General features: G+C 40.4%; 1 protein-coding gene across 1 annotated transcript in view; it reads left to right on the top strand.

The window, feature by feature from the left end:
* The window catches only part of LOC131365980 (leucine-rich repeat-containing G-protein coupled receptor 6), an 82,651-nt gene that overhangs the window by 27,670 nt on the left and 40,353 nt on the right, over positions 1 to 14,628 (top strand). Inside the window, exon 2 of the mRNA XM_058410016.1 lies at positions 9,613 to 9,684. Coding sequence (XP_058265999.1) covers positions 9,613 to 9,684 — 72 coding nt within the window. The remainder of the gene's footprint in view (positions 1 to 9,612; positions 9,685 to 14,628) is intronic.

The following is a 14,628-nucleotide window of genomic DNA, read 5'->3' as shown; positions in this document are numbered from 1 at the left end:
AACACAGTCATTCACACTTAGGGGCAATTTAGTGGAGCCAGTCCACCTACTACCATGTTTTTTGGGAGGAGGAAGAGAACCAGAGCACTGATACTGTAATATTGATGCTAGATCACTGCATTACATCACCAGTGACCACAACACATTCCAGTTATGCCAGTCAAACTAGATAACATTACCAGATCACAATATTATTCCTTACAGCAACTTCACTAAACACAAAGAGCTGCTGATATACTGATATATCTTTGGACAATTTGGGATACAGCCTCTGGGGAAAAGAGGTCTATGTTACTAATACGACATTCTAGATGCACTATATGGGCAGAAGTATGTGCACCCCTTACCATCACACTCATTTGTGCTTGTTCACCATCCCTTTCTAGATCTAATCCCCAGATCTATGATAACCTTCACTCTTCTAGTAAGGCTTTCCATTAGACTACATTAAAAAGGTGATCAGTGGATTTGAAATCAGGGTTATGTGTAGGTTCTTTCTGGAGTTCTAATCTTGGCAAACCAGATCTTCATGGAGTTGTACTATAATAAATATGGGGGGTTTGGCTGGATGCGTATTGTGATAATGTCACATGATGTGGTCCAAAACTGTGGTAATTTTGAAAAATTCAGGGCTCTTGAATATGGCAGCGTTTTCTTGATTCTGGGTTAATTTCTGTGGTCACAAAATCCTGGAGGGACTGGAACATCAGTACAGCCAACATATTCAGCATACGAGCTACTAGCGAGCTACTACTCCGTGGCCACATCGCCTAGATCAACCGCTTACAATAAAGGACGAGACAATCCATTTGTATTAAAATGAGGTGGATGTATGGAATTTACAAGTGTTATTTATACAGTGATAGCTTATCCCGCTTAGTAATCAGACAGCTCCATTACATCACAGACATAGAGCGTGTCTGGAAGACAGATACCAAGTCAGATATAACAGTTTTGGTGTGGATAAAGATAAAGAATGGCTGCGATAACTGTGTCATAGCAGGATAACAAGTTTCAGTCTCCCCATGACTGTTTACAATCGACAGGCGCTTTTTGATGACATCATCTCAGTGATAGAAACACAGTTATTGTGTACATTTGGGTGGGAAGTGAGGGATGAGATCAAACAATAGAGTGAATGATAGCGTTCAATACAATTTATTGCATCAGGATCTGAAGTCATTTGGAAAAATAAAACGGCATAAAGGTCACGAGCGATGGAAACACTAGCGCCTATCAGTGGTGTGTGTGGTGACGTTGTGTGTTCAGGCATGGTGTGTTATGAGAACCCTCATCCTGGCGCCTTTTAAAATGTAGCTATGAATTAGCCATCTTTATCTCAGGCTTTGTTCAGTCAATCCTGCCGTTCTCTCCAGGGTGGTCTCATCTGAAGCACAGAACTGTGTCTCCTGACCTGCAGGGAAGTGTGTGTGTGTGTGTGTGTGTGTGAGTCTGCATGTGTGTTCATAGAAGAAAGGCGAAAAAACAGAATGCATGCCAACAATGTTCAGATTGTTCCACTAGCGATGATGAATGAAGCTCTGTCATCAGCGGGCCTGAGGAAGACGAGGCGTTTCCGTACCAAACGTCGTCCAACACTTGGAATGCTCTTATCAGAGACACGAATTCATGAATTTGGGCCGAGTGGGACACGGCCTTGCAGTTGAGAAAAGAATATAGACGGTATATCAGCTTGTTTTTTTTTGGGTCCACCAGTTTCTCTCCAGCTGATGGATTGATGACCAGCTGCTTCATTCACACTTTGATTCACCTAAAAAGGACCTGAGGTTTCTCTCCATGGAGACATCACCAGAGTCCTCCAAAACAGGATTGTAATCTATAATGCAATTTCCTCCTCTTTATTCTTCAATAATAGACCCATTTCTTCTCAACCCCCCAATCCTTTTGAAAATTAAATGTTTTCTTGTATTATTGTTCATGGTGTAGCAGTTGTGACTCACAGGAAAGCCACTGAGCACAAAGAAGCTTTGAAAATGTCGCGAGACGTTTACATGATGTCTAGATTTCCAGAATGAACGCTTGGATAAAAATGGCTATTGTGTCCAAGAGATAACTGACACTATTGATTGGCTCATATTACTCAGATTGACATTGGAAGGTGACCATCCCAATTCTCATTCTCTCTCTCTCTCTCTCTCTCTCTCTCTCTGACAAAATGCCAGGTTTAAATTGTCATCAGTATATGAACACCAACCAAAGGTGTTTGAGCCGCCATGGGCTGTCAGTGTGCCTTGTTTTACTTTCTACAACAGATCTCTGGAACCATTCTCTAAAGATCTTCCCTTGGTTGGTGTTTTGATGATGGACGTTGTGACCGATGTTTACATTTACATTTGGCTGACATCCTTATCCAGAGCGACTTACAATTTATTTCACTTTATAAAACTGAGCAATTGATGGATAATGGCCTTATTTAGGGGTCCAGCTGTGGAAGCTAGGTGCACTTGGGATTTGAACTCACAACTTTCCAATCAGTAGTCCAACACTACTAAGCTCACCACACCACATCCCCCATCCCACATCTATGTTTCTGCTGTTGTCGAACCTAGTGAGTGTAAAGCCCATAATATATGACTTATATCATTTCCATCCTTATCGAACCAACCACCCCCTTGTGCCCTGTGTACTGGGGTAAAGTCATTGTGGAAGAGATTACACCATTACAGTGTAGTGATGGTCCACAACATTTGGACACACACTATTAGGATTCACGTGTTTATTCACTTATCTAAACTGTTTAATAATGGAGCACATTTTAAATATTTGTAAATAAAAACAAAATTAAACTACTTTTAATTTAAAATGGATATCAAAGTATATAAAATTAATACTACTATAAAATATTTTTGCACTGTTTTTTTTTGCCTTCCAAAATGTTTTATACTTTCACACTCATACTCAGTGTCAATATTCTATATATTTTCTTCAGATATCCTTAAAGAATGCCTCTGAAATGCAATTCCATGCATAATACCAGATGTCTAAATGCAAGTTCATCATGAGAGGGAAAAACCACTCTGGGGAAATTGGAGGCCAACTCAACACCTTGAACTGTTCCTCAAACCATTCCTGAACAATTTCTGTGTGTCAGGGGGCATTATACTACTAAAGGAGGTCACTGCCATTAGGGAGTAGAGTTGCCTTAAAGGGGTGCACTTGCGGTGGTCTGCAGCAATGTTTAGGTAGGTGGTACATGTCAAAGTAGCATCCACAGAAAAGCCAGAACTCAAGGTTTCCCTGCAGAACACTGACCAGAGCATCACACTGCCTTCAACACATGGTACCTTTCTGTCAGGGCCAGCGCTTTTTCAGCAATTGGTGCTACAGTAGCTCTTCTGTAGGATCGAACCAAATGGACTAGCCTTCACTCCCTACTGAGATTTGGGTGCCCATGACCCTGTCTCTGGTGTTCATACCAGGAACACCTCACAAGATCTGATGTTTTTCAGCAATTTGTGCTACAGTAGCTCTTCTGTAGAATCAGACTAGACAGACTAGCCTTCACTCCCCAGCATATCAGTGACCCTTGGGTGCCCATTACCCTGTCTATTATACCTGTCATCCTTCTTCAGAGCACTTTTGATAGGTACTAACCACTGCATACCAGGAACACCTCACAAGTTCTGAGGTTTTTCAGCAATTTGTGCGACAGTAGCTATCCTGTAGCATCAGACTAGCCTTCACTCCCCAGCACATCAGTGACCCTTGGGTGACCCTGTCTATGGTTTACCTGTTGTCTTTCCTTGGAGCACTTTGTGTTTGAACTCTATGTTCAATGTATGTTCTATGTATGTTTATGTAGCACCGGGTCCTGGAGAAACATTGTTTCATTTCACTATGTACTGCCTCAGCTACTCTATATGTAGTTGAAATGACAATAAATCCTTGAATCCTTGAACTTTTGGTAGACACTGTATACCAAGAACAGCTCACAAGGTGTTTTGGGGACCCTCTAAAGCTCCCAGTCTTTTCACCATCCTCACTCAGATCCTTAGACTTGCCCATTTCAAACACACCAACTTTGAGAACTGACTTTTTAGTTGCTGCCCAATATATCCACCCCTTGAGAAAGATAATCAAGGTTATTCATGTCATCTCTCAGTGGCTAAGGTGGACTAGGATGGGCAGATATAATAGAAGACCCTAGAAGATATCAATACTGTTAATGTGTATAATGCTGCAGAGAATATCTCATATCTTGTAGAGAGAATTGCTCAATAGTTTACAACACTGATGTGTGTAAAATGGTTCTATTTCCAAAATGTCTCTGCGAGGAGTGTGTGAGCACAGAGAAGAGTGTGTGTGTGTGTGGGTTCAGACATGAACACAGAGACTCTCTGAAACCCTCCTGCAGCAGTATGGAAGCTGTCAGTGGGAGGGCACGGTGGATTAAAGCATACCTGTTCAGAGTGGAGCGAAATCTCCACAGCCACTTCAAAGACCTTCTTTTTTTTCCCTCAAAGACGGCTATTTTCGCTCGGTGTGTCTTGACACGATCGACAGAGTAGTCTGGTCATGTCCTCATGTCTTATACAACCTCTATAGCCTTCTATAGCACTCCAAAAAATGTTTTTATGTTTTTGTAAATGCTTAGTCCTCCGGGACATTTTGGAGGCTGTTGAAAATAAATTTGCGTCTGCGAAATAGAAGAAGAAAAAGAAGGAGAAGAAGGCAGCTGTTGAGAACAAACCATTCGTAAATGGCTGTGTGGGTGGGTGATGGGGTGGGGATTTGATACACCTTGTACGAGGTTCAGGCTAGATCACAGCCGTGGATGTCAACAGAGGTCATGTGACCGTATATATGATGCCATGAGTGTGACAGCACAGGATTCAAAAGAAGCTTGAATAAGTGCACTACACATTGTTTTAGGAAGGAGAATTTGGGCAAAGTAAGGAAGTTGATTATTCTCCAATAACAGCACGTCCTGGAGCGCTTTATTCCTCCCATGTTAATATTTACAATTTTTTTAATTCTTAAAGATTTAAACCTGTGGTTTGTCTTGGAGCCAGGACTACTTTCAGAGCTGCTAACATATCCTCATATCCTTTATGAGTCTCAATGCATTAAGCAGTGTTTTAATTTCATACAGCACGATCTGGAGCGGCATGCTTATACCATAGTGATTTTCCAATGATTACAGTGCTTCAGTTATTAACAAACAACATGTCACACATTTTAAAGGCTTTAGAGTGAGATTTAATATAATTGAATGTCAGATAGATGAGTTAAATCCAGTCATTTGTTATTTATTATTTGATTAGTCAATCGTACCAGTCCCTGTACATCAGCTAGGTCTATATGGTAGAACGTATTAGAATGAGCTCATTAATATTAAATGAGCGTTCATATTTACAGCCGGAACTACTTTCCGAGCTGTGCTGCTGTACAAATATAACATACATCCTCTAACAAGTCAGATTTGTGAATTTAACAGCGCTGTGGTACAAGTGAACACAATGCTTTGTTTACTCCGAAGGATCAGACAAAATCTATTTGGTGTCTGACCAAATATCTGCTTCTTTTGTGGCTAGATTTCCTTTTACAAGAGTTTTCAGTTCACATAGGGAGAAGTAAAGATCTAGTTTTACTCATAAGGAATCACGCTATTGGGTCCTTGTCATTCAGAGACTGAGCATTGGGCATTTCTTCAAACTCCATCCAAATTATTCCCATTTCTGCCCGCAAAAGCAAATATGGTTTGAATTAGTTGGTAATTATTTCAATAAAAACAGCAGCAGATGTTATGCAAGGAAGAAAAGAAGAAATATGAATTACCACCCAATGGAATAGACTCAAATAAAACAAGCTGTCAATAGACTCCTGATGGATATGAATGACTATTTCTATGGAAAAAGGCGGTTTTGTTTTAAATGTTGTGTCACTGTTCAGGTTTTCGGGTCTATTTTTCACCCTGGACATTTTGATGAATGTGCAGCTATTAAATTCATAAATCTGCTGTGGATCGTAGTGTCGTAATTTGTCTGAAATCTTTACACATCAGCCGTTTCGCTTTTTCCTTCCTTCCGTTCTCCTTAGTTACTTCATTACTTATTTTTTCATAATCCATCGAATCCTGATGTTCAGCGTAGCCTGCAGTTTCATGTCATGCTTACATTAAGCAGACAGCACGGCCTGTGGAAAATGACTACACTGAAGTCTAAGGAATTGAAGCAGTGATGTCATTTATCCAAACCAAAATGGACGAAACATAAAACGTTAAAATCAAAGATTATATGATTGCATTAATCTTTAACAAGAGAACATACTAGGGCTGGGCTTTAGGTCAATATTTGTGAGTTTTTAGGTTTGGAGAAACATTTTTAGCAACCTTTGTTGTTGTAATTGTTCTGATAAAGGTTGTATCTAGAGCCGCTTTTGAAAGCCAACACATCCTGTTTATCTGAAAATGCTGGAAGAAGAGAGTGTTTGGCATTCAGATATACAAATGACAAATTAAAGAACTAAATGATGGCTCAGTCATGCTTTGGGAGAGATATCTCAACCATTCCAGCTGGAAATCTGTGAAAGATAGAGCATGAAGTCTACGTGACCAGAAAAGTGTACAACAGATATCTGTATGGGTGAGGTGGAGGTAAGGCAAGGTCCATGCTTTAATCCTAAGGCCAGACAGAGTTACTGTCTGTCTGTCTGTCTGTCTGTCTGTCTGTCTATCTGGAGTTTTTCATGTTCTCCCATGGTGCACTTGGTTTTCAGTTGCTTCTGACACCCCAGAACCAAAGATGATCCATGCAGGACGTTGATGCACCTCACACTTCTTTGATAGACTCTGGATTCATGACAACCCTGACCAAGATAATTGCTTGAATATATACAAGAATTTGTTAATTTATGGCAGACACCCTTATCCAGAGCAATTAAATTTTTTTTCTCATTATATACAAGTGGGCAACTGACAGTTAAGGCCCTTGCTCAGGGGCCCAGCAGTGGCAGCTTGGTGGAACTGGGATTCATACTCACAACCTTCTGAATAGTAGTCCAACACCATAACCACTAAGCCATATTCCGCTAAATCCCACATTACTGATGATCTGTAATTGTGTAGTGTGTGTAGGTGAGAATTCGTATATATATGAGAATTCGTTAATGCTGATCTGGAAAAATATTATTCTGAAATGGAAAGTAAGCAAATGTGATACAATGCAATTCCTATAAGCCCCATGTAGATGGAAAGCTCATCAACCCTGCAAACGTTATACGCTTTACTCCAGCTAGGCTACACGCTGAAGAATAGCAGGACTTGTGTGAGATATTGTATTTGTTCGAGTCAGAATACTCCCTGCCGTTGTACTGGTTTGTGTTAAGCATACTCCATGCCACCGTGTCAGTATAAAGCGTCGGTGTTCAGCCCGGCATGCGCTCCCGCGCTCCTGTTTTCCATAAGACGTTTTCCAGACGCCCTGCCGTGCAAATTAGCTTTTCACCTCGTCCTGCCTGACACTCTGACAAAAGAAATAAATAAAAGAGTATCAAAGTCTCAGCAATGAATATTTTCAGACCTCTCCGTTTATCCTCTCTTGCTTGGTGGTCTCGGTTATGAGTTCCCTTTGGGACACAAATGAAGTAATGTTGCAGTTTGGTTATGTTCGCAATGGCTTGCAGGCTCACACACGTCTCCCGGGGAACTGACACACGCTGAAGGTTTAGATTAAAATCAGACACAAGGCTCCGCCTGGCTGCTAAATATGATGTGAGAATTTGTAATCCAATCAAGTCCAGAGCGACTGGCGTTTTTAAAATAAAAAAAAAATACACCAGTACAGTTTATAGGAAAATTGAATGTACACAATGTCTCCCTTGTCTTCAACGTTCCACCAGGCAACAAGGAAAATGATGCACTTGCTGAAATACAGGTTTGAAGCAATACTTTTCCTCTTAACTGAGCTGGAGTCAGGGAAGCCTATACATATACATGGAAGCTTGTGTACATATCTTTACGTCTAGAAAAAAAAACCATTCCAGATACCACCTCAGCAACAAGGAACACTAGAGTTTGGTAGATTTAGCATTGTACAAACTGCACACAGAAAACAAATGAGCCAAATCATGTGTGATTTAATGCTAAACTGGTGGCTATACGCTTCACTTACTTACGAAGTTACTATTCCAGTGACTACGTTTCACAAAGGCAAACGCAAAGCATGATGGGTAAGGTGTCTATTCTCGAGCTGTCTGTTCCTAAAGACAGAAAGAAGTTGGCTTGATTAGACAGAAGGTAGAAAAACATCTGGAAAACAACCCCAAGAAACCTGACCTTGTCCACACACGAGCGCACACACACACACACACACACACACAAAAATTACCAGCTGCCGAACAATGATTCACAACGGAAAGTTTTCTCTCTCCATGTTTCTTGTTTTCTCTGATGGATGGTAAAAAGTGCTGGTGCACGCCATCCGTCTTTGAAATCCGAATCCACATGTTTTGTTCAGAATGGTTTTGGCCAGATCGACCGAGTCGTTCTTTCTTTCCAGAACCTCTCATCGAGACGGCCCAGGTCACATCTTACAGGTGCAACGCGAGTGGCTCGGGCCGTTAATCACGGCGATAAAAGGCTGAAACGTGATACGTCGCCTTTCATCAGCGAAGGAGCAACGTTCTTCATCGCTTCTCCCCCGTCAGGAAGTCCAGGCCTGCATCTGCATCATGTTAATTAATGAGATGGGAAATTGGGAGAGACACGAATAATGGAAAGACAGTTCCAGATTTCAGATGCTTTAATTAAGATCCGGATCCTTCTGGGCAATGACCTTCTTTGGCATGAAATACTAGAGCAAGAGGGTGTAATTAGTCCACAAACAGTAATAGATGCTCTGCAGTCTTCATCACATCATGGAGATGGATAGAAGGTGCAGAGATGGTGGAAATGAAACACAGAGAGAGAGAGAGAGAGAGAGAGAGTGAGAGAGTAAGAGAGAGAGAGAGAGAGAGAGAGAGAGAGAGAGAGAAATGGTGTAAGTCCAGCAGCAGTTCATCATATGTGTCAGAGGCTCCACATGTAGAGATGGTGATCTTGAGGGAAAGAGCAACTTTAAAACATTTGTAGATGTTATATTGAATATTATTCAGTTTCTGATCCTGAGTATATTCAGATTAAAGATTATTTATAATGTAACTGTCACTCAACACACACTTCTTCTGAGTTTTTTGTTTTGTGGACACGATTATATATTTTGTACTAACATCCTTTACCATATATCTTTTATCAAACTCTTATAAATTTTCTTTTTTTTTTATAGTTTATTATTGTCCAGTAATCCTAATACTGCTGTATTATTCTTTGTCTAATTTGTAATCTTTTATTTTAAGCATTTTAGGATTGGATCTCAACCAGAAAAGTCTATATTATTATTATTATTATTATTATTATTATTATTATCATGTTGAAATTAGGAGACAGGCCTCTTCAAGATGTCTTTTAATATTTTTAATATTAATATTTTATTTTTTTTAATATTACTAAATATTAGTAATAAGTGTGTGTTTACTGTGTTTATCATAAAACATTTTCTTACACTCTTCCTCCTCTTCTTCCTTCTCTGTGTGTGTATGTGTGTGTGTATGCAGAGATCTCAGCATGAACAACATCAGTGAAATCCAACCCAACGCTTTCCACGACCTGCCCTTCCTCACCGAACTGTAAGTGTGTGTGACCCTACTGTGCTTGTGTAGATAAATGAACACTAAAAGGTCAATGCTACAGCCTTGTTTCAGTCAGGATCGGTTATCTGTGATTGGTTCCAGCAGGATGTGATTCAGTGAGACAGAAGATCTGCTCTCCGTGTCCTCCAAACAAAACCATGTATGCCCAGAAACAAGAATCTCCCATTAATGATTAACAGTCATTAAAATCTTACAAATTCCCCATTCTATAAATTCCTTAATGGTGAACTTAGAATCCAGTAACCATGCAGACAATTAGGACGGAACAGTAGGGTTTATCAGGATTGCATTTCTAAAGTGCAAATATTTCTCAAAGCAAAAAAAAAAACAACAAATAAGTGAATGTTAAAAATTAAAGATGGGTGTATCCTGTAACAAGACAACAAACCAAAACAAGAAAAATCAAGTCAAATAAACAGAAACAGTTTCAGACTCCAGAACTGATTTGAAGAAGGCACTGTGTTATAACAGATATGTCAAGAATAATGGGCAAAGAGTTGCCAAGCAATCTGGCAAAATAAAAACAGATATGTCAAGAGGAATATAGGGCAGGGCCAGCTATGGGGTCCAAAAGCTCTCCAGTGGATATAAAAAAGGTTGGATGGAGTTATAGGAGTTGTTAGAGAATATTAATATCATATTTAAAAAGGGAGACGCAAGATTTAGGGTTTTATTTACATGACGTGGTAGACGCCCTTATCCAAAGTAACTTAACAGCTGAGCAGTTGAGGGCTAAGGGCCTTGCTTAAGTGCCCAGCTGTGGCAGCTTGGCAGTGCTGGGATTTGAACTCATAACCTGCTGATTTTTTTTTTATTTGTGGCAAAAATCCATTAAAAAAAACTAAAGGAAGATTAATGAAAGCAATTAGACCTAATGACATGTTGCTAAAAAAAATTATGCTATTTATTAAATTATTTATTTATTTATTTAGCTTTATTTATGTATTTATTTATTCTTTCATTTTTATTATAATTTATCTGCATGTGGGGTCAACAAATGTACTACCACAGCTCTAAATTGTTGTTTATATAATTACTTGGTTATTTATTCACAAATACTTAGAATCTTACATACTCTGGGTGATCAGTTAGTAGCTGTTGGGAACAATAGTGGTCAGTGATTGGTTACTGGAAACAATAGTGAGCAGTAATTGGTCATTGAGAATAATAGTGATCAGTGATTAGACATTGGGGATAATGGTGATCAGTGATTGGTCATTGGGGATAATAGTGATCAGTAATTGGTCACTGGGAACAATAGTGATTAGTGATTGGCTGTTGGAAATAATGGTGATCAGTAATGGGTGGTTGGTAAAACAATTAGTGATCAGCTTTGGCCTCAATGGGAACAATGGCGTCTACAATCGCAACTCAATTAGGATTCCCACCAAGTGGTGGGCTGGGAACAATGATGAGCTGTGATTGGTCACTAGAAATGATGGTGATCGGTGATTGGTCATTGGAAACAACAGTAATCAGAGATGTGTCACTGAGAATAATAGTGATCAGTGATTAGCAGTTGGAAATAATGGTGATCAATGATTGGTAATTTGGAACAATGGCTTCCACAATCACAACTCAATTAGGCTTCACACCCAGTGGTGAGCTGGCCAAACATGCTGTCCACTCTTATAACCAGCAGCTGTGATGTAAACTGGAAAGCTGTATTGATTGAAGTCACTAACATCTACTCAAGAAGTAGAAAGGAGACCACACTGTTCCGTCTACTGCTCCCTATAACTGATAATAAGCTGCACATCAAGAAAGATAACACCTCTAACATAACGTACACAGTTGGTTATCATGCTAACAACACAAAGTACTGAGCACAGTCCACTAGCATTGTTAACATCACAGATCTTTGTGTAATAGAAGTGTTAATTTAACACTTTCTAATTTAAGTGAGGAATAATTTGTGGAAGCTGGTTAAACGTGGGCGAGATTTCATCCACTAGCCCAAAAAGCTCAATGCCTTTCAGGTATTATTGCCATTAACATAAAGTCTGAAGCCACCCACAGACACGCACGTTTCTTCATGAGTGAGCAATTAGCTCAACCGAGATGTATGAGACTCCCCAGAGTTTCTGGAGAAGGTTAGCATGGAGGCTGTTGGCAACGCTTCTGCAATTCTGTATACTGACATGGACAAACTTGGCCTGAATGACTATCCCGGATCTGTTTAGCATTTGCCGAGTGAGCGTTCTTTACACAGAGTCGGAGAACGTAGCATACTGACGGAATCAATAAGTTCTACTTCAGAGCCACCGAAGCAGAGCGACCCCCCACCTCATTCTACCTCACACAGCTATGGAGTCCAGACGAAATCCTGCAGCTTCCAGTGTGTTTAAACAGAAACACTGCCAAATACCTCCATTAATGTGGATCAGCTCGCTTTTGTGTCTCAGTGTTGCCTGTTTTGCCTTCTGACTGCACTTATCTTTGTAGATCTAAATTGAGTCTTTCACACAAAGCCTAGAAGGTGACTGCAGCAGGTATACCAGAACACAGAGGTTCTCAAACTTTTTTAACCTAAGCTTTACTTTGTGGATAGTAAGTGCTCCACTGGGAAAACCAAAAATTGCAAACTGTGCATAGCAGAACAGCGCATGAGGGTGCATTTGATTTTGAATTTCTGGATTTGATTTTTCCTCTAGGCTTTTCAAGGCTTTATCATTACATTCACTTGTAAACCAAAAACCTGTCCATTTGTGCTAGCTTTTTCTGCAGATATCACTAGCCATGTACCATGTACAAGGTGCAGGATGGCCTTGAATTGTGATTGGATGTATTTGCACCTTTAACTTCAGACCTTCTTTACATTTCAACTATTTATCCCGCATTAACTATTCTAGTTACCTTAAATGCCTAAAATTGCCATCTAGCCTCAAGGAGGTGGCAGCTCAAGTGGTTAAGGCTCTGGGTCGTTGAACAGATGATCAGGGTTCAAGCCCCAGCACCATCAATCTGCCACCGTTGGGCCCATCTCCAGAACAACATATTTAACCACCCCTTCTCATCATATGTCCCCACCCCCACTAAGAAAACTTCTACAACTATCCTGTACCATCATTCACCATTCCAGCCTAAACTAAACTACCCACCCTCACATGACCCGGAAACTTCCCCCAGTGACTCCACCACCCATTCCCAAAATACAATACCCCTTGGTCAACTACCATGAAGTAATATCTTTCAACTTAAATTACCCCAGTGACCTCTCCACATAACAACCCCACCTACAACATAATTGGCTAATACCTCAAATTACCCTTCTTCTCAACTACCCATAGCTATCCTAATTACCACTTAAGCTTACCTTACCATAAGCCACTTCAAATTACTCCTCCAAATGCTCCAAACTGCCTTAAACTACAATTCAAGGAGCCATTCAAGCTACCTCTCTAGATAAGCCCAAAATATTCTAAATGTCCTTCCCAGCTATTTGCCCCACTCCTCCTCCAACTACCCCCTAAATTTCAGCACAACTACAGCAGGTTTTACATCAACTATTTTAATAATATATACCACTTTATTGTTTTATAGCTTGTGCATTCCGTTCCTACCAACTCTTAGTGTACAGGATGTGTGAGCGCAACCTCAGGAGAAAGTGTGTGTGTGTGTGTGTGTGTGTGATTTGTGCATGCTTGTCAGTGTGTGTAAATGCAATAACATCGACAGTAAGCTATACAGAAACACAAAAACGATATTCTGAAATGCGTGTGATGATCAGATGGCCCAAATCCGAGCAGATCGTTAGTCTTCGGCGCTGCTTGAGCCGCACAGCTGCAGATGCCTAAGCAAAAAAAAGAGGGATCAGGATTTTATCTCTCTCTTCCTCTCTCGTTCTCTTTTTATATGTCTTTTTTTTCTTCTGTCATTCCGACGGTAGAGATGAAAAGCAGCAGATTGAACGAGAGAGAGAGAGACCAGCTGGTTTTTTAAGACCCCAAATAGCCCCCACATACCAACCCCCTACCCCCATACTACCTCAAGCTACTCTCCTAAATAGACTCAGCTAGTCCACCTACCCACCAGTGACCCTTCAATCTATCAGTACACCTTTGCCCTAACCCCAAAGTACTCATAACTTTTCCCTTGTCCACATTCCAACTAACTCTTCCACTACTACTCTTCCACTCTTCCAACTAACTCTTCCACATGTCTTTCCCATCCACTCCTACAGCTACCCAATAACCTCATGTAGCACCTTCTTTACTTCTTCTCTAATACCTTTCCAACTAACCCTTTCAAAACTAACAACTATTTCTGACCACACCACCCAACTATTCCACCTACCCCTTCATCATCTCCTTATAACAACCTATCATCTAGTTACCCCTGCTACTCCACCACTTTTTACCTAGTCAAATGCCTCTAACCACCTCTCCAACAAACCCAATTGATCTAGCTGTTTTCTTTAACAGTCTTTTACCATCTACTTCTAACTCAAACTACTTACCCCTAAATCATCCTCTACTTGGTGTACTCCTTAACTACTTTAAAATACCGTGACACCTTCACTGACCTCTCTACTCAACTACCATCTAACAACCCAGACTACACGTTACCACCATCCCAAATCCTGCTAACCAACCAGGTCATTAGGTCTAATCTTATCTGCAAAGGGACAATGTGGTGCAGGTTTTCATTCCAATTAAGAAGATACCACCAATTGGTCTTAGTTTTCCATAGTAGACTCGAAAACCTGCATATACACCATCCCTTTGTGGATAAGATTGGACACTCCTGACCACCATATGGACCAATCCCAAACACACAAAGCCTTGCCTACTCACAAACAAATCACAAGGTTCTCGTCCAAATAGCCTAAAATATTGAAACCCTCTAAAGACCTCACCAACCAAACTACCACCTAAGCTAATCTCAACCTTGAATATCCCTAATGACTATTCCAAACTC

This window comes from Hemibagrus wyckioides, linkage group LG15 (assembly GCF_019097595.1).
Source record: "Hemibagrus wyckioides isolate EC202008001 linkage group LG15, SWU_Hwy_1.0, whole genome shotgun sequence".
Classification (NCBI taxonomy): Eukaryota; Metazoa; Chordata; class Actinopteri; order Siluriformes; family Bagridae; genus Hemibagrus; species Hemibagrus wyckioides.
The sequence above is the reverse complement of the archived record's forward strand: the minus strand, read 5'-3'. Positions and strand labels throughout refer to the sequence as shown.